The sequence below is a fragment of the Ictidomys tridecemlineatus genome, chromosome 6 (assembly GCF_052094955.1).
Source record: "Ictidomys tridecemlineatus isolate mIctTri1 chromosome 6, mIctTri1.hap1, whole genome shotgun sequence".
NCBI lineage: Eukaryota > Metazoa > Chordata > Mammalia > Rodentia > Sciuridae > Ictidomys > Ictidomys tridecemlineatus.
In genome coordinates this window covers 105,668,198-105,687,863 of record NC_135482.1, presented here as the reverse complement: position 1 = coordinate 105,687,863, position 19,666 = coordinate 105,668,198, and the positions used below count along the sequence as shown (strand labels likewise).

The 19,666-nt window shown below is 34.0% G+C and overlaps 1 protein-coding gene across 1 annotated transcript in view; it reads right to left on the bottom strand.

Moving 5' to 3' along the window:
* Ferry3 (FERRY endosomal RAB5 effector complex subunit 3) overlaps window positions 1-19,512 on the bottom strand; it is a 36,822-nt gene extending 17,310 nt beyond the window's left edge. The window contains exons 1-6 of the mRNA XM_005334012.5: window positions 19,430-19,512; window positions 16,465-16,659; window positions 14,309-14,454; window positions 9,776-9,957; window positions 5,329-5,428; window positions 4,072-4,193 (exon numbers count right to left, since the gene is read on the bottom strand). Of these exons, the coding sequence (XP_005334069.1) occupies window positions 4,072-4,193; window positions 5,329-5,428; window positions 9,776-9,957; window positions 14,309-14,454; window positions 16,465-16,642 (728 nt within the window). The 5' untranslated portion in view covers window positions 16,643-16,659; window positions 19,430-19,512. The remainder of the gene's footprint in view (window positions 1-4,071; window positions 4,194-5,328; window positions 5,429-9,775; window positions 9,958-14,308; window positions 14,455-16,464; window positions 16,660-19,429) is intronic.
* Between the last annotated feature and the right edge of the window lie 154 nt (window positions 19,513-19,666).

Below are 19,666 nucleotides of genomic sequence, written 5' to 3'. Positions count from 1 at the left end.
AGCTTAAAATAGCTTTAGACTATTACTGTAGAAAAAAAAGCCCTTTGGGTATTGAAGGTACTGAGACACAACAAAAACCAAAATCTGTTCAACTGCTGATAAGTAAGATCTGTACAACCTTCATATTCATTGCCTGTTGATTTCTAAATGTAATACTATTTGCCTTGGTCTTACCCAAATATCTAACATTCAGAAAAAAAGGAAAAGGAAGAGAGAGTTAAGAAGAGGAGGAAGAAGATGTTGAAGAGGAGGAGGAAAGACACCCTGAAAAGCAAGGGGGAAAAAGAAACTCCCTGTCAAGAAATAAAGCAATCAACAGAAACAAATTTAGAGATAACACAGATATTGAGTTGAAAAGAAAGAGATTTGCAAATACCTATGATTAATATGTTAAAAGATCTAGTGGAAGAAGTAGATGAAATATAAGGACAGACAGGGTATTTTAGCAAAAAGAGAAAACATGAAAATACTTGAAACAACATATTTGATTATCACAGATAACTCATTTTATAATTCCATCATTGCCCCGAAAACAACATCAAATGAAGATTTTAGAATAATAAAAAACTATAGACCAATATACATACATACAGATACATATATACTGGTGGATATATGTCATACATGTATATAACATATATAATGAAATAACGTATCATGACCTATACGTAAAACCTAAATCTACAAAACTGCTAGAAGAAAACATAGGAGAAAATCTTTGTGATCTTGGATTAGGCAAAAATATCTTAGATAAGACAAACTACTTAAAAACTGATAAATTGGCAGAGTACAAAGGATTCTGATACTGCCATGTGGCTTGAAGTCACTATACATTTGTCGAAATGCATTGAATACACAACAGGAATGTGCATTGTTTACAAATGTAAATGATGAACTTTGGTTGATTATGATATGTCAATATAGGTTCTCAATTACAACAAGCACACCACTCTTCTGGGGAATACTGACATGAAGAAAGATACATATATGTGGATTGGGGATAAATCTCTGTGCCTTCCTCTTAATTTTGTTGTGACCTTAGTATTACCCTGAAAAACTAAAGTGTTTAATTTAAAATAAAAGTGATAAACTGCACTGATTAACTGTAAAATGAAAAACGTCGGCTGAGGAAATGGCTCAGAAGCAGAGTGCTTGCTTAGCATGCAAAAGGCTCTAGATTTGATTCTCAGCACTGCAAAAAGATAAATAAATAAAAAATTTAAAAAACTTTTTTTAAAAATGTGCTCTTTGAAAAACACTATCAAGAAAATGAAAAAAAGATAAGCCATAGAATAGGAGAGAATATTTATAAAATATCTGTTTGAAGATAGACTTGTATCCAGAATATTTAAAGAACTCTTATAACTCAATAAGAAAACACAAAGGAGATAGAAAATTAACACATGAAAAAATGTTCAACAACATTAGCCATCAGGAATATGCAAGTAAAATTATAATGAGATACAACTACTAGAATGGTGAATAGTAATACCAAGTATTGACAAATATGTGGAGTATCCAGAATTCTCATTCATTAGTGGGAGGAATGCACAACCACACAAACACTTTGGATAACAGTCTGGCAGTTGTTTATGAAGATAAACAAATACCATATGACCTAGAAATCATACTCCTAGATAGTTATGTAAGGGAAATAAAAACATAGCTATACAAAGACCTGTACATGACTGGTTTTAGTGGCTTTATTTTATAATTGCCCCAACCTATGTCCTAAATGTCTACTACAGAGTAAATAGATAAATAAATGAACAGAAGACTAAAAGATAATAAAATATAAAGAACTGGGCCTGGGGTTATGGCTCAGAGGTAGAATGCTCACCTTGCATGTGTGAGGCACTGGGTTCGATCCTCAGCACCACATAAAAATAAAATAAAAGTATTTGTCTATCTACAACTAAAAATATATTTAAAAAAGGAAAGAACTACTAATACCCAGAACGACATAAATGAATCCCCAAAATACTTTGCCAAGTGAAAGAAGCAAGGTAAAAATGGCTACATAGAGTTTGATTCCATTTATATGACGTGCTGGAAAAAAAACTATAAGGGCAGAAATCAAACAGGTTGACGGGCTGGGATGAGGAAAGGGGGTTGACAATGAAGGTGTAAAAGAAAAATGAAGGTGCAAAAGCAACAGTTAGAGGCCAATACACAATGAAATTGATCCTATGCATTGAATTTCAGAAACTACAGTAGCTAAGTAAGGGATAACTTGTAGCAAGGGGCTTTTTTGACTTCCTTAAATCAGTTGCTTTCAACTTCTTTGTCTATAATATACTATACAGATTTTATATTTTAGCTCAATATATACATTCATTTACATAAAGTTTCATGCATATGCACTCTGGCATTTTTTCCTTTCTCAACTCTATTCTAGTCTATTTAATTGTTGTTTTTAAAAGTTTGGTTGGAGAGTGAGGATCTAGGATTGTTCCTAGAAGACTGCAACCAAGAGTTTGAAAAAAATAATAAAGCAAATGAAAGATTATAACATAGTTTTAGTAAGTAAGAAATGATATAGGGACCAGGGAAAAGAGTTCATTGATAATCTATCCATCTGTCAATTTATACATTCCATAAATATTTACTGAGCATGTCCTATGTGCTACTGCCAAGAGCTAAATACTTGGCAAGGAGTTGGTATATAGTGGTTTAACAAACAGTCAAACAAAACAGACATAATTCTTGCTTTTAAGCCAAGTGTTTTAGTTAGTTCCTGTGACCAAAGTACCTGACAAGAACAACTTACAGGAGGAAGTTAGTTTGGGGCTCAGGGTTTCAGAGGTCTGAGTCCAAACACAGTCAACTCCATTGCTCTAGGTCCAAGTGAGGCAACATATCATGGGGGAAAGGCACACTGAAGGAAAACTGCTCAGCTCATAGTAGTGTCAGGAAGCAGACTGGGAAGGAAGGGGGCCACAGGGAAGATGCACCCTTCCAGGGCACACACCCAATGACATACCTCTTCTAGCCATGCCCCACATTCCTAGAATTTCCATCCAGATAGTCCATTCAAATTAGGATAGACTAATTAGTTTCAGATCTCACAATCCAATCATTTTATTTCTGCATATTCCTGCATTAACAGGAGCTTTCAGGTGACACTCATTACCAAACCATAACAGCAAAACTAGTGGCAGACTGACATCACATAAATAAAATGCTATTTTTAAATGTTCACAACATATACTAGCATGTTCTGTAAATAGGTTTATTGTATTTTCTTAATGTATTTCTAGCTTAATGTACTTTAGGATTTCAAAGAATAAAGAAATGCCCAATGTTTTCTTTGATATAAGGAGGTTGATCCATAGTGGGATAGGGAGCAGGAGCATGGGAGGAATAGACATACATACAACTAGTAAGTAATTTAGGCATGGTTAAGTTCTAGGGCAATATGTGAAACAGTTTATTTAGGCCACATGTGACATACAAGATATAAATTATGAACCCCCCCCTAACATTTCTGTACCTTGTACATGCTTCTATTTCTGCACATCTTAATCTACATGGTGTTGTTTAATTTACAGGTCAGTCTCTCTTTTTAGAATATAAGTGAAACATAGGCAAGCTAATTGCACTGAGCAAAACCAATTTAAAAAAAATAAAAGATAGTAGTATTTAGGTATACACACCTAAAAGGTTTAGAAAGCTAAAGTTCTAGAGATGAAATCACTATTTTAGACCAATTAGTTACCACTCACCTGGCTCCAAAATAATCTACATTTAGTGTCTCTATAAAAGGTGGGGAATAATAGCATAAAATTATCTTGAATGTGATAACTTAAAATATACACAAGTAACAAGGCTCAACTTTATAGTAAATATAAACTATTACTAACAATAGACTTTTATATGAATAAGAACAACACATGGGGCTGAGGATGTGGCTCAAGTGGTAGCACGCTCGCCTGGCATGCGTGTGGCTCGGGTTCGTTCCTCAGCACCACATACAGACAAAGATGTTGTGTTCGCCGATAACTAAAAAATAAATATTAAAAAATTCTCTCTCTCTAAAAAAAAAAAAAAACAAAAACACATGACTAATACCTGAGTGAACTGTTGTTGGGGTTTTTTAGATCTTGATGAAGTTTTATTACCCATTCCTGATATTCTTGCTTTTGGATGGCCGTTGATTGTTTTAATTCATTTGACCATTTATTTTCTAAGTCCTAAAAGAGAAAATGTGCCAACTGGTTAATTTTTTTATGTAAAAAATAAATAGGGGGCAGGGGATTAGCAAGGATGGTGGAATGTGATGGACATCATTATCCAAAGTACATGTATGAAGACACGAATTGGGTGTTAATATACTTTATATACAAACAGAGATATGAAAAATTGTGGTATATATTTGTAATAAGAATTGTAATGCAAAAAAAAAGAATGGGAAGTTATACTCCATGTATGTATAATATTTCAAAATACATTCTATTTTTATGTATAACTAAAAAGAACAAATAAAAAATTAAAAAAAAATAAAATTGCTATACTACAGTGACTAAATAAATAAATAAAAAGTAAGCTGGGCACAGTGATGCATGCTTGTAATCCTAGTGGCTTGGGAAGCTAAGGCAGGAGGATCATGAATTCAAAGCTGGCTATAGAAATTTAGCGAAGTGAAGTCAGCCAATCCCCAAAAAACCAAATGCCCAATGTTTTCTTTGATATAAGGAGGCTGATCCATAGTGAGATAGGGAGCAGGAGCATGGGAGGAATAGACAAACTCTAGATAGGGCAAGGGGTGGAGGGGAAGGGAGGGAGAATGGGATTAGAAATGATGGTGGAATGTGATGATCCTTATTATCCAAAGTACATGTATGAAGACATGAATTGGTGTGAATATACTTTGTATACAACCAGAGATATGAAAAATTGTGCTCTATATGTGTAATATAAATTGTAATGTATTCCACTGTCATATATAAATAAAAAAAGAAGAAAAAGAATTTATGGAAAAACCTTAACAAAGTAGGACATGAATATGAAAATTGCCTTTCTGTGTTAATAAATAAAATGTTAAAAAAAAAGAAATTTAGTGAGGCACTAAGCAATTCAGCAAAACCTTGTTTCTAAATAAAATATAAAAGAGGGCTCGAAATGTGATTAAATGGTTAATCTTCTCTGGGCTCAATCCCAGGAAGGAAGGAAGGAAGGAAGGAAGGAAGGAGGGAGGGAGGGAGGGAGGGAGGGAGGGAAGGAAGGAAGGAAGGAAGGAAGGAAGGAAGGAAGGAAGGAAGGAAGGAAGGAAGGAAGGAAGGAAGGAAGACACAACTACATACCTAAAAGCTCTTATATTTCACTCACCTGCTGGGATTCAAAATGCTGAGCAGCCAGTGAATTTACATCCTGATCTGTCAGTGATTTTCCCAATTCCTGCATTACTTTTTCCATTTCAATACCTTGTCTAAAACATAAATTAGCAAATCAGGTAAGTATATTCATCAAATTTCAAGACCACTCCTGATTCACAAAGTGAAAATAAAACTTTTATTTTATAGGATTATGTCCAAGAATGGGAATTATAATACCTGAAAGTGCCCTGAATCCTTGGAAATCCTCAAAGAAATAGTCTGCAATTACAGCTTAAATAGATTTTCTTTTTATTTGCATATGAACTAAAATGACTTCAAGTTCTGAAAGTTTGTCTATATTATATCCAGAAACTGCCAAGTAGCTTCTAAGAGTCAAACTGTTAAGTCACAAAATTACCTTTAAAAAGGCATGTAATATACTTATCTAATAATAATTTAAGAATGTAGAAATTAAGATTGATTTTTCTTAGAGGAAAAGTTAATCAATGGTTTAAGTAAATTGATTTAATTTAAATAAACTGTGATAAATTAAATTCATTCATATTATATATTTATGTAAAAATATGTATTTCTATCTATACCTTCTAGAATTTAATGTCACTCAATATTATCATTAGGTCATTAGGTTTAATATTGGTGACCCTACTATGTTTTTAATAATTAATATAGATCAGGTAAAGATCATGCTTGCAAGTGAGATTTTTATTTAAAAACAGAAATAACTGCTAAATGGTTTATAAACTCAAACTGATAGGTTTACATTAATATTTTACCACTACACATGTTCCCTCTAGTGGATAAAATATATCATTACTATTTTTTTTAAGTTGAAAGAAGTATCTAGAATTTGGTTTGCTGAAAAAAAAAAAGCAAATTTCTTGTAAGAAAAAAAGTTAAGAATTATTCAACAAATAAAATGTCTGAATATTTATTTCATCCTAAATGTGTTCAAAATTCAAGTAGCTAATAATGTAGTAAATGATACAAATATACATATTCTATGAGAAAGACCAAAGGAAATTTTATTGTATTTCAGATGAAATACTAAATATAGATTGGTTTAGTATATCAGATGTGACAACTCCGCAACCTGCACATTATTTGAAAGGTATTTAAGAAAAAAGCTCCTTGAAATTATAGTGAGATTATACTGAGAAAAGAGCTTTTAAATATTGAAAGTGCATTAAAATGAAAAGAAAAATAAGAAAACATGTCACTTCTGCTCATGAACAGAATAATAAATGACTTAAGTACCAAAATTCTGGGTGAGCCTCCATAGCCTCCATAATGAACTTCAATTTGCCTTAAGTCATACTGTTCACCTTTGCAATAAATATTACTGTTCTAGCAGAAGACAACTTATTTTTCTTTGTCAAGCTAACAGTTTAGACATATGAAAAATAAACTACAAAACTGCTTTTAAAATAGATGCACCCCAAAATGGAATATGGAGGAAGAGCATGAGAAGAAGACTGCCACTAAATAGGGAAGAGTGGTGGGAGGGAAAAAGAGGGAGAAGGGGAGTTGCACGGAAGATAGAGTTTGAAAGCCTAGATTCATATTCTGATATATTATGTGGAATTTATGATCTCTTAAGCCATTAATCACATGGTGATCATCATCCATAGCTTCTAAATGACTTCTCTAAGGGCTAAAATTTTCTATCATATTATGCAAAATCCCAAGGATCCTGGGTACCAGACAGAGATTATACAGGGAGGATAGGAGAAAGCAAGAACAAATCTAGACTTATATGTAGGAAACGCACAAAGTGATCGTAACATAAGACACTTCTTGTTAAAAAGTTATTATTAAATTGTAGAATAAAGGTGTATTAAGAATTGTAATGCAAAAAAATTATGAATGTAATGCATTTCACTATTGTCATGTATGTAAGACATAATAAAAATAAAAATAAATAAAAAATAAAATAAAATAGATGCATCCAAATATTATTTATATGTTTAAAATAAAAGTAAAAGGCAAAGCCCCACCAAAAAATCTCTTCAAGGACATGTCAAACAATAAAATAAAACAAATTCCTACTTAAAAAAACTTCCATTATAGAAAAAGTATAAAGTTTTGATAAAGGCAAATAATTAGTAGGTTAACTCAGCTTCCCAAAATGTGAAGAGCCATGTGGGGTAGGAATAGTCTTCTGATTTTGATTAAGAATAATTATAGACTATGGATGGCCAGATACAGAGTTTTCTGGGACGTGTAGTGAGTAGGCAGCAAAGTGTGTTGCAATTTAGGGTAATTCACTAGCTGAAAGAAAGTACTAGTAATAGGTAGCCAAGACGGGAGTTTGCCAATATACAGTTATCCCCTGAGGTCCAGGGGAGATTATTTCCAGATACCAAAATGTTCAAGACCCTTATATATAAAATGGTGTAGTATTTGTACATAAGCTATGCATATCCTCCAGTATACTTTAAATTATCTCTAGAAAACTTGTACCTACTATAAAGTAAAGGCTATGCAAATAGTTGTCATACTCAATTGTTTATAGAATCATGACAAAATACAAAAGTCTGTACATGTTCAGTATGGGTGCAATTTTTTCCTCTGAATATTTTTGATCAACAGTTGGCTGAAACCATAGACACAGAGGGCCAACTAAAATATGTGGAATGAGTGTTGTCTCAGAAAACCTGAGATCTAAGAACCATTTCAAAATGAACTGAAGGTTATATTGTTTGAAGGCCTAAATAGAAAAATTCAAACGTGAATGTCACATGAACATCAACAAAAGGTGATTGGTATTTGATAATTTTTATATGTTCAAAAATTTAGTTCTAGATGGGTACAGTGGCACATACCTATAATCCCAGGGACTTGGGAGACTGAGGCAGGAGGATAAAGTTTAAGGGTAACTTTAGCAACTGTGAGAGGCCCTAAGCAACTTAGCTAAACCTTGTCTCAAGATAAAAAATACAAAAAATCTGTGGCTGTAGCTCAGTGGTAAATCACCCCTGGATTTAATACCCACTATCAAAAAATATATTCACAAATTTTATTGGCTACATAATAAGAAACTAGAAAAAAATAAATTTTTGTCTTTCCCAGGGACAAAGCTTCAACTGCTTACCTGACAGCAACTACCCATACTGCAGCTATATCATCTAGAAAGGAATAAACTGCCTTAACCTAGCTAGTCAACAAACTGAAACCCATAAAGGAGTACAAATATCTCAAAATAGCATGTTGTTCTCAAAAAAGAGATCATTCTAATATTTTATGGTATAGGAAAATAAATAGTTCACAGGAACAGAATTGCCATAAAAACTTACAAATCTATGCAAGAAAATAAAAATGCCAATCTGGAATCCAGAAGAGAGTATCCCCTGTGATCAATATTAAATCTATTTGTCTAATATGTTTTTTGCATTTCAAATGTTCTTATTTATGATAACCTTCAAAATAAAAGATTATTCTATTACTCATTTTAATGCTTTTTAGTGGGAAGCTAATGGGAAACAGAAGCAAATCAGCACATCATTTTAAATTTACTTCTTTGGGATTAATTATTATATCAATCACAAAAAATAAATGTGATTTTTGTCCTAACATGCTTTCACAACCAAAGACATTTTACCTCAGTAACATTAAAAATTTATCCAATGTCTGAAATAAATATTTTAAGATAATGCTATTAGTCTGCTAAATTAAAAATGATTATCTAGGAGGAGTGTGTCCTAACTCATATCACAATATATAGAATTATGAGGAGGCAGTCTGGAAAGCCATGATTTAAAATCAATAATACTAGCAGCTTTATACTCACTCTGAAGAAACAGTGGTCCATTAAGGCATCATTTCATACTGTATTAAGTATCCCTATAGAATAGATTCAAATCTGACTAAAATTTCTTTGAATAACGTGAGTGTTATTTTTTTCTTCTTAATGTAAATAAGTTTATGAAATGAACTAAAAGACCATGTACTTAGATCAGGGCAATGAAGAGAAAGTTCTGACTAGGGTACAAGATACAGTGATTACTAGCTTTGGAGTTAAAGATTCCTTGGTTTAAAATTCTATCCTGTCCTTGGACAAGTTACTTACTTTATTTAAGCCAAAAATCTTTTCATCTTTAACAGCAGGGTTGAGGTAAAGATAAAGGTAAAGACAGGGCACAGTGCTCAGAGCAAAGCAAGCCTTCACTAGCAAGCCTTCAATCTATTCCTCTTGTTACAAATAAGAATATGTAATGCCAGCACAATTTATTTACATAAATCACTTGAGAAGTTCTCTAAGTCTATAAAGACAGTCCAGTTGAAATTACACATTTAAATATACAAGAAAATTGATTTCTAATATTAAATAATTTTTCTACTTTATCCTTTAATTTTATAAAATATAAAAACAAGTTGTTCTGCAGGTCATCATATATGACATTATAATATTCAATTATGATAATCCAAGAAATGTGAAATACCTTTCTCTTAATTTTTTCAGCTCCACATCTCTTTCACCAATCAGTTCTGAGATACTAACAAAGTAATTATGTTCCAGATTTAGAAGAGTTTCAGAAGCAGGAGAATGTATTAGATCATGATATACATCTGCAAAATCTTCATCCCAGCTGGGCTCTTCAGGTCTTGCATGCTCTAATGTACTCTATAAGATGATACACAGACATTCCTCAATCATGACTCAGTATTTTTATTTAACACAGTTCTACAAAAGTATGTATATTACAGCTCCATTTTTGTATATCAGACAAGAACAGAAAAACCCTCTATTTATATATGTGTAGATATATAAATAGAATGAGAACAGAAAGAACATGGAGAAATTTAAACTAAGTTGAGCTATCTGGAAACAGAAATGAGGCACTAAAAGGGAGGAAGGTACACAAGTTTCCAAAATTAAAAAAAAGTATGCTATAATTCCATTTCTATGAAATCACAAATACACACACACATGCAAACACACACACACACATACAAACACACACACACACAAAAAGGGAGATCAACAAAATGATAATAGTGACTATTTCAGGACAGTGGGACTTTTGGTGACCTTTATTTTATTTTTTATGATATAATAATTTTCATGTACTAATCATATAGTGAGAAAAGCTTTTTATTATTAAAAAATGTGCTCTACAGGGCTGGGATTGTGGCTCAGTGGTAGAGCACTTGTCTCATACAAGTGAGACACTTAGTTTGATTCTCAGTACCACATATAAATAAATGTTGTGAACAACCAATAAAAAAAAGAAAAGAAAAAAAAATAAATGAATAAAATAAAGGTCCATCAACAACTAAAAATTTTTTTTAAATGTGCTCTACAAAGTATTTATAGGTTGTATATTTAGAAAATGAAGTTACCTATGTAGTCAGCTGTGATACATTAACCTTTATTAACCTTCAATACCTAATTCACCCATGCCTATGTAAAGATAAAGGTCTTGTTTTGATCTTTCCATTTATGTTCATTTTAAAAACAGTAATATGCTTTCTTTTATATACTTAAAAAGATGCCCATCACAAAAAGACAATCACCTCAATACATGCAAGACACAATGCAGAAGCTTATAGATTGAGAAGTACCTTGTCAAATACCATACAATTCAATGGCAAAATAAGAATAAAACAGTTTGGTGTTTTTTCCATCGTTGATCTGTGCAAACAGATATCTGTTTTTATTTTTTTTATTATTTTTTTTAAAGAGAGTGTGTGGGGGAGAGAGGGAGAGAGAGGGAGAGAGAAAGAGAGAGAGAGAGAGAGAGAGAGAGAGAGAGAGAGAGAGAGAGAGAGAGAGAGAGAGAGAGAGAGAATTTTTTAATATTTATTTTTTAGTTCTCGGCAGACACAACATCTTTGTTTGTATGTGGTGCTGAGGATTGAACCCGGGCCGCACGCATGCCAGGTGAGCGCGCTACCGCTTGAGCTACATCCCCAGCCCAAGATATCTGTTTTTAAAAAAATCAAAATTCTTCCCTTTTCTTATCTTATCAATGAATACACTAAAACTGAAATGTAAGATGACTAAGAGTCATAACTTAAAGCAAATAAATAAATCATAGAAACAGGTATCTTGAACTTTGCCAATTAATGGGTAAACTTTATCCTTTGTTCTCATTCACTTATCCCTCAGACAAAGGCCTCAGCAGACAGGAGGAGTTCAAGAGGACTAGCTGAACCTAGAACTCAGATTTCATCTCCTCTATGCCTCTTTCCACCAGGCTCTGCTCTAGGAATTATAACCAGCCCATGTGACTCATCCTCTGGTCAAAAGTCACTTCAGGCTCAGGCTGAAACTGTACAGGAAGGAGCCAGTGCAAGATCACTGGGATCTGACTGGCCACACATAACACCAGATATTTGGTGATTCTATTAACCTAGTCATCTAACTACAAAAAACTGCAGTACCTATTTTAAACCTAGCCTAGGGCTGGGGATGTGGCTCAAGCAGTAGCGCGCTCGCCTGGCATGCATGCGACCCGGGTTCAATCCTCAGCACCACATACAAACAAAGATGTTGTGTTCGCAGAAAACTAAAAAATAAATACTAAAAAAAAATTTAAAATCTCTCTCTCTTTAAAAAAAAAAACCTGGCCTAGCACAAGCCTGAATCAGAAGCTGCCTACACAGGAAACACTACACAGTCTTTCCTTGATCTAATTTATGCCCTTCCCTTAAGAGAGGTGATACCAGGAATTGGAATGTGATTGCTGAGAGGAATGAAGCATTGAGTACCTGCAGAAAGAAAACTATTCACTGTCAATCTCAACCTCCACCCTCAGGCACAAAACCTGGCTTCTTTGAGGTTTACACCATTCAGCACTGATTAATTTTTGGTCATTATTATAAAAATAATCCACCTGTCTCTTATTAATTTACTCTTATTAATTTAAAGCTTTGGCACTAAGTTCATAGTCTTCCTCTGTGTCTCAAATCCTGTATCAACCTGGCCCACTTGGATGTCCTTATGGACAACCTATTCAACATTCCATCTTCTTAGTCCCTGAACTCTTATCTTTCTTAAGTTCTCCACTCCACCTCAGCCACCCTTCAGTAACTGCTTTAGTTTGAATCTTGAGTGTCCTCCAAAAGCCCACATGTTAAAGGCTTGACTCAAGGTGGTGCTATGGGAAGGGGGTGGAACTTTTAATAGGCGGGCCCTAATGGGAGGTCCTGGGGTCATTTGGAGTATTTTTGAAGGGGACTGTGGAATACCTATCTCTTCCTCTTCCTTTTCTATTTTGCCTCTTCCTTTTCTTCCTTGCCATGAGGTGAGGAGATTTGCTCTGCCATATTCTCTTGCCTTGATATGCTGCCTCATCACAGGCCCAAAGCAATGGGGCCAAAAATCATGGACTGGAACCTCTAAAACTGTGAGCACAAACAAACCTTTTCTCTTCATAAGTTGATTATCTCAGAAATTTGTTAATAGTAATGGAAAGCTGACTAACATAGTCTTCTCATCAATAACAGGTTAACTTTAAAAATTCAAACATTCAAGTCTCTGATTATATGCTCTGACCAAGATTTTTCACTCAATTATTCCCAAGTAATTGAGTATTAAACCTCATCAGGACCTTTACTCCATAAACACTCCTACCAGCTCATTTTATCAGTCATCAGTTCCCATTTAGATTCTCTTCATTCTCTATATAGCTTACATTCTGTGCTCAGCATTTAACCACTGTCTTACCAATATCCTCAACTCTCTTCACTGATGTTGTCTTTCTTACCCATCTAATAAAACCCTAATCTTCTTCTTCTCTCTGCATGCAATCAGGCTTAGAAAGCCACAGCAGAAATATCATGAAACTCCAAAGTTCGTGTTGGCAAACAGACTACTCTAACTTGCCCTTCAATTATTCTTGACAATCCCACCATTCCTTGGAGAATTCTGTCCTCAAAAACCCAACTCTCTCATTACTCCCTACCTCATCTAAACAAATGATCTGTCTTTTCTATTTCTCAGATAAAGTTGAAGCAGTCAGAAGAGACTATCATCAACTTCCTACTACAATTAGTAAAATTTTCGGGATTTATATCTTTCCTGCATTAATGAAAGATATACATTTCTTCTCAGTTAAGGTTAATTCTCCATTTGAGTTCTGGATTCTATTTTCTAGACTTCAACTCTACCATCTTAAAAACAAAACAAAAACAACAAATCTCTGACTCTTTATTCCCATTTAGCAAGTGCCTCAAATAGCCAAACTTCTAGAGTTATTGATTCCTATTCTTCCTTCTTTCTACTTCCTTATTCTTAAAGTCACTGAAATCTAGTTCCTGCTCCCACCAATTCATTGAAATGACCTTTCCATTGACAAGATTACTTGATAAATCTAATGTTATATTTGAGTCTTTCTTTACATCATATTCAGTGGCATCTTGGCTTTTTATCATAGTTTAACTGATGGTGGTTTCTTTCTTAGTAAATAAAATAATGATGTGTGTGGCATCTTAGACTTTATGAAATGGTGTATGTTAATTAAATAGAAAAGCGATGGCATTATGTAGCTACACCACAACAATAAAGTAAGACGACAAAAGTAAATCAAAGTGAACCACTACTGTTTTAGAGTCATCAGATGAAAACCAAGATATACAGTTAATTTAGGAATTTCAGATAAAGAGTAAATCATTTTTCAGTATAAATATGTTCCATGTAATATTTGGGATAGTTATACTAAAATTATTCATTGATATGAAATTCTGTCTTCAATAGGTATCCCATATCTTTAATTACTAAACCTGGTGACCCCGCATTGGCTGGATATGGAAAAGTAGCTTCTATTTTACAAAAGTATTCTACAAAGCATATTTTTTATGTGCTCATACTGATAAATGAAGGAGCACAAAAGCAGCAACATATACTGAATATTATTGTTATACAGATAAAAAAGGATTCCACAAACTGTTTAAGTATTATGTTAGCAATTTAAAAATCCTCACTGAATCCCAGAAATCTTTGAAATATACAATTTGACTTATTTTCTTACCTCAGCATAAGCTTTGGCCCATGTATTTGCCAGCTGATGTAAATCTACTTCACCTGATTTCACAGCCTCCAAGCATGCTTCAGCATCTCTATCATAATCCCTGAGGGATTCTTCCTCTATAAAGTGGCTCAGAGCTTCTTTTAAGTCTGTAAGAGGAACAATAAATGCCATCATCAGCATTCCACATATAGAAAGGGACTATTTTACTTGGCCAAGCATTCCAGTGCAAAATTTTTATTTTATCAAACATGCTTAATATCATCTTCAATTAAAATAAAATCAGTAGTAGAGTGCTTATATCACAAGCACAAGGCCCTGGTTCAATCCCCAGCACAGGGAAAAAAATTAGTTTAGGGAATCATTTCACAACAATTTTTTTTATTATATTCTGTCCTCAAAAACCCAACTCTCTCATTACTCCCTACCTCATCTAAACAAATGATGTGTGCGGCATCTTAGACTTTGTTGCAGAAAGGTCAAAATTCTTAGTTTTTCTGTATCCTTGATACTAACTAAATAATGTTAATTTCTTTTTTTAAGAGAGGAGAGAGAGAGAGAGAGAGAGAGAGAGAGAGAGAGAGAGAGAGAGAGAGAGAGAGAGAATTTTTTAATATTTATTTTTAAAATTTTTGGCAGACACATCTTTATTTGTATTTGGTGCTGAGGATCAAACCCAGCGCCGTGCACATGACAGACAAGTGCAATAACACTTGAGCCACATCGCCAGCCCTAAATAATGTTAATTTTTTAAACCAATAATTCAGTTTGAAGACGAACAGGTATATGCATATAAAGAAAGACCCATAGATTTTGAGAGTCTGAAGTTACTGTATGTAAGTGAAAAACAGTTTCTTATATCAGTTTAAAGAGTATATTAGAGCTTTTGAATCTGCAAAAAGAAATCGATTATATTAAAACCAGTTTAATGCAGATACTCTAAGGTTTCAATTTGAGAAACACTATTTAGGGACTGCCATAATGCAAAGAGCAGTGGAATACACATGGATTCTGGCCTTGGTTTTGTCACTATGTTGGTAACTTTAGACCAGGGTACACAATCTTGAATCCCTTGGAGGACTAGCTGAAACCAACTGCTTCAGGGCTACCCCTAGAGTTTCTGATTCAGCAGGAATAGCATAGAGCCAAGATTTTACATTTGTAACAAGTTCCCAGGTTGTTGCTGATTAGGTACCACACTTTGAGAATTACTGCCTGAGGTAAATAATTTATTTATTTATGTTGTTTCTTTATTTATATGATATGATTGTGCTAGAAAGTTTCTAGGTTGCCTTATAATTCTAGCATTCTGTGATTCAATATATTTTTAATTTGAAATTTTTTCCTAGTCTGTGAAATAGAAAAGAGAGACCTTTTAAAATGGCTTAATACATCTCACTTTATGAAACTAATTTAGGTAATCAAATATTTTTCAAAGATTAGAACTTCTGTTCCACGGAATCTTTTTTTTTTCATTCAAACAGCATTTATTAGGATTTTTTTTATTGTTGGTAGTTCAAAACATTACAGTTCTTAATATATCATATTTCACAGTTTGATTCAAGTGGGTTATGAACTCCCATTTTTACCCCGTATACAGATTGCTGTATCACATCAGTTACACTTCCATTGATTTACATATTGCCATTCTAGTGTCTGATGTATTCTGCTGTCTATCCTATTCTCTACTATCCCCCCTCCCCTCCCCTCCCCTCCCCTCCCCTCCCCTCCCCTCTTCTCTCTCTACCCTCTCTACTGTAAATCATTTCTTCCACTTGTATTATACGGAATCTTAATAATTGATTATCAGATCATTAAAAGGCCAACCAATTTACCAATATAATTCTATAATATTGTAATTAGTGATGGATGAAATACCATACGAATCAACTCAACTAAATTTAAATATGAAAGTTTTCATTAAGACCTCTTCTCATGATGTAATTTTTTAATTAAATTTTTTAATAACAGTTACACAAGTAATAGGGGAAACACTTAATAAAGCAAAGATCTGAGGAATCTTTTATTCGTGGAAGCAGTTAATTCATATTTTGTTTCCATTGCTTCTTAGGTTTATGCTTTCTAGCATGAAACTTCTAATGAGAGAGTCCATAAGAAAATAATTAAGTGGTATTACTTTAAAAAAAATCAGTCCTTACCATTTTCTATAAAGCATGGCAAGCTGTGAAGCAGCATCAGACGTCCATGCAAATGACTGGCATTTTCCTGAACAGGAAATTTGAGGGGTACTCTCAATTCTAAGCACTCAGTTCCTACTTTGAATTTATACACAAACTCCCTTTCTTTGTTGCAGAATCTTTCTCGGTTTTTCTTCATATTCTTTGACAGGTTCTCTGTAGAATAACAACAAAAAAGCAACAAGTTATATTATAAAATCATGGTGTCTCATTATTGCTGTAGCACTTCTAAATATATTCCATCACTCAAAAGACTTTATTTGTGTGACTCTGAGCCAACTATTCCAGTTTTTTCCAAGTGTTTATCCCTGCCCATTTTTTGTTTTCATGATGAAAATGAAGTTCTTCCTCTATTTTTTAAAATGAAAACAGTTTCTTTTAAACTTCATACAAGGAAAAAATTATACATTGTATTCTTAGACAGGGTTCTCAATATTAGGGAAAGGATTCTTAGGAAGGGATACCTAGATGTGTAGATAAAGAGCTAGTAAACAGTTGGTGAAAACAAAGTGAAACAGATCAGGGACCAAGTAGTGATCCAGGTGATCTTAGAGGTTGTGGTTTTTGAGATCTGATAGGAGAAAGGGATAAGAAAGTGTTAGAGCTCCATGTGGCAAGTCTATTGCGCTCTTGATAATATTCGAACCCTTTATTCCAGTTTACACCTATAGACTCTTCTCTAGGATGCACCTACACCTTACTCATCAATAAGCCAATTTGCAAATTTGTTTTCCTATCATTCTGAACTTCTTTTAATACCAAATTTCTCTTTCCACTCCTAAGCTTTCTGAATTAAGTTTTCCTGTGGGTAGTCTCACTAGTTTAAATTTTCTTGGATAATAATTACTCATTCTTTGGGTCGTAGTTCAGCTAGCCCCCAGAAGCCTAAACCAACTCCCCAAAAGTATACTGGGTCCCTATTACAAGTTCTCATACTACTAGTCTGGATTTATCTGAATCATGCTATTTTCTTACTCTCACTAGAATAGTTTACTTCAAGTGAGAGAAAATGTATTCCATGTACCAGGTAGAATGCTGGGAACATAATAGCAAGGCTAACAATTGTTAAATTATATGGTATTTTTATTTTATGGTGCTCTCTGCAAAAATAAAGAAGACAACAAATAGTTACTCATATTGTGCTTTAAAAAGAGGTCACCTGCTTGAAAGTAGAACAATTACTAGGGACCAGGAAGAATGCAAGGGACAAGGTGGGGGTGAGGGTGAAAGGAGGATAGTTGGATATGATCAACACATGCTATATGCATGTCTGGAAAACACTGTGATTCCATTAATATGCACAATTAGCATGTTAATAAAAAAGAGTCACTTGACTTTTAAAAATAATTCAAAGGACTTTTTGGTGTTTGTGTGTGGGTGTGCTGATGACTTGAATTATCCAGCCTATATTTTCAAATCTGTATGTAGGGTGTATATAAAAATTTCAGTCTATTTCATCCTAATGCAAAGAAAGAAGATACTGGGCTGGGGGTACAGCTCAGTGGTAGGGTGCTTGCCTAGAATGTGCAAGGTCCTGGATTTGATCCCAGCACTGCAAGAAAAGGAAAAGAGAGGGAGGGAGGGAGGGAGGAAGGGGGGGGAGAGAGAGAGAGAACAAAAACCTATGTTTTACTCATGGAATTGAATGACTAATATTCAGTAAGTGTAAATTAATGTAAATTTGTACAACAGTTTTAGAAAACTGGCAATAATTACCAAAACTACAAAAGGTCTGTTCTATGATGCAGAAATTCCATTCCTAGGAATATATTCAAATGCACACATATACACACATGCATGCACATGCACATATATTCACTAAAAGCATCCAGAAAACTTTGTGTATGGTATCATCATCTCTGGATAATTGATGGTTTCCTTGCCACCAATGGACCACCCCTTCTCACTCTTCTACATTTTAGGCTCCCTTCACTTAAACTTCCCACTACATCTTTCCAAAACTTTTTAGCATGGCATTCAAGGACCTTCATAATCTAAACTCTATTTACATCTCCAACTTCACCTCTACTGTGAGTATCCTGAAGGTTGTATTTTATCTATAGTTGAATGATAGCTCCTAACATGACATACAGACCTTTCACCAACATTTGCATTAAGAAAGTGGTGCAGTAATAAGAGAATTCCCTCTTTGATTTTGTCACTCAAATCGTTCAAATTCTGGTTGTGCCATTTAATTGCTACCTGAACAACTGGGGATAGTGCCATTTAACAGTGGATTAATCATAAGGATTAATCAAAAATAAAAATGAGGGCTGGAGTTGTGGCTCAGAAGTACAGGCCTCTCCTAGCACGTGAGAGGCCCTGGGTTGGATCCTCAGCACCATATAAAATAAATAAAATAAAGGTATTGTGTCCAACTACAACTAAAAAATAAATATTTTTTTAAAAATAAATATGAAACATCTGACAAACATAAGATGATCAATAAAAGGAAGCCAGAAATAAAATATCTAAGAACATATCAACATAGAAATCATATGCTACTGAGAAGATACGATAAAATCAGAGGCAGTAAATGTGTTAACATCGTAGCAAGGAATTGAACGTTGCAGAAATACGAGTTACACGGTCTAATCAGTTGTTAAATTATATGGTATTTTTTTTATTCCGTAATAAAATTATCAGCTCTGGTTTCAATCGGTTCAACATCTTAGATTTGTTTCAATACACTGATAATTTAGTTCCATTTCCCTCCACTGTTTTTTTTTTTTTTTTTTGGTAATAGATTTGCTTCAGTTTTAGTGTCTGTGAAATCAAACATGGGATGGGAAAAGGACTCTGGGGCTCACATTAGGGAAAGGGCGGGGAACTGCGGGGCCAAGAAGCTCCAGCCAAGCGACAGGACCAACCCCTTCATTAGGAGATTTCAATCTTAAGTGGTCTCCTTAAGTGGTTCAGAGCTCACCTCGCTCGGTCCCGAAGCAGCCAGCACCCTGGGAGCTGTCAAGGAATATCAGCTGACTTGCCGGCCTGTTTTTACCGCCAGCAGATCCCCCACGGCAGATTCACTCACCTTTTCCTGTTTTCTGTCACTTCGTAGAAAACTATTTGGTTAAGATAACACCTTTTCAAGTATATATTAATCTCAAAATTTAAGAAGCGCAACAAGGTGTGTTTCTAAGCAGTTATTAAGTATTTCAGA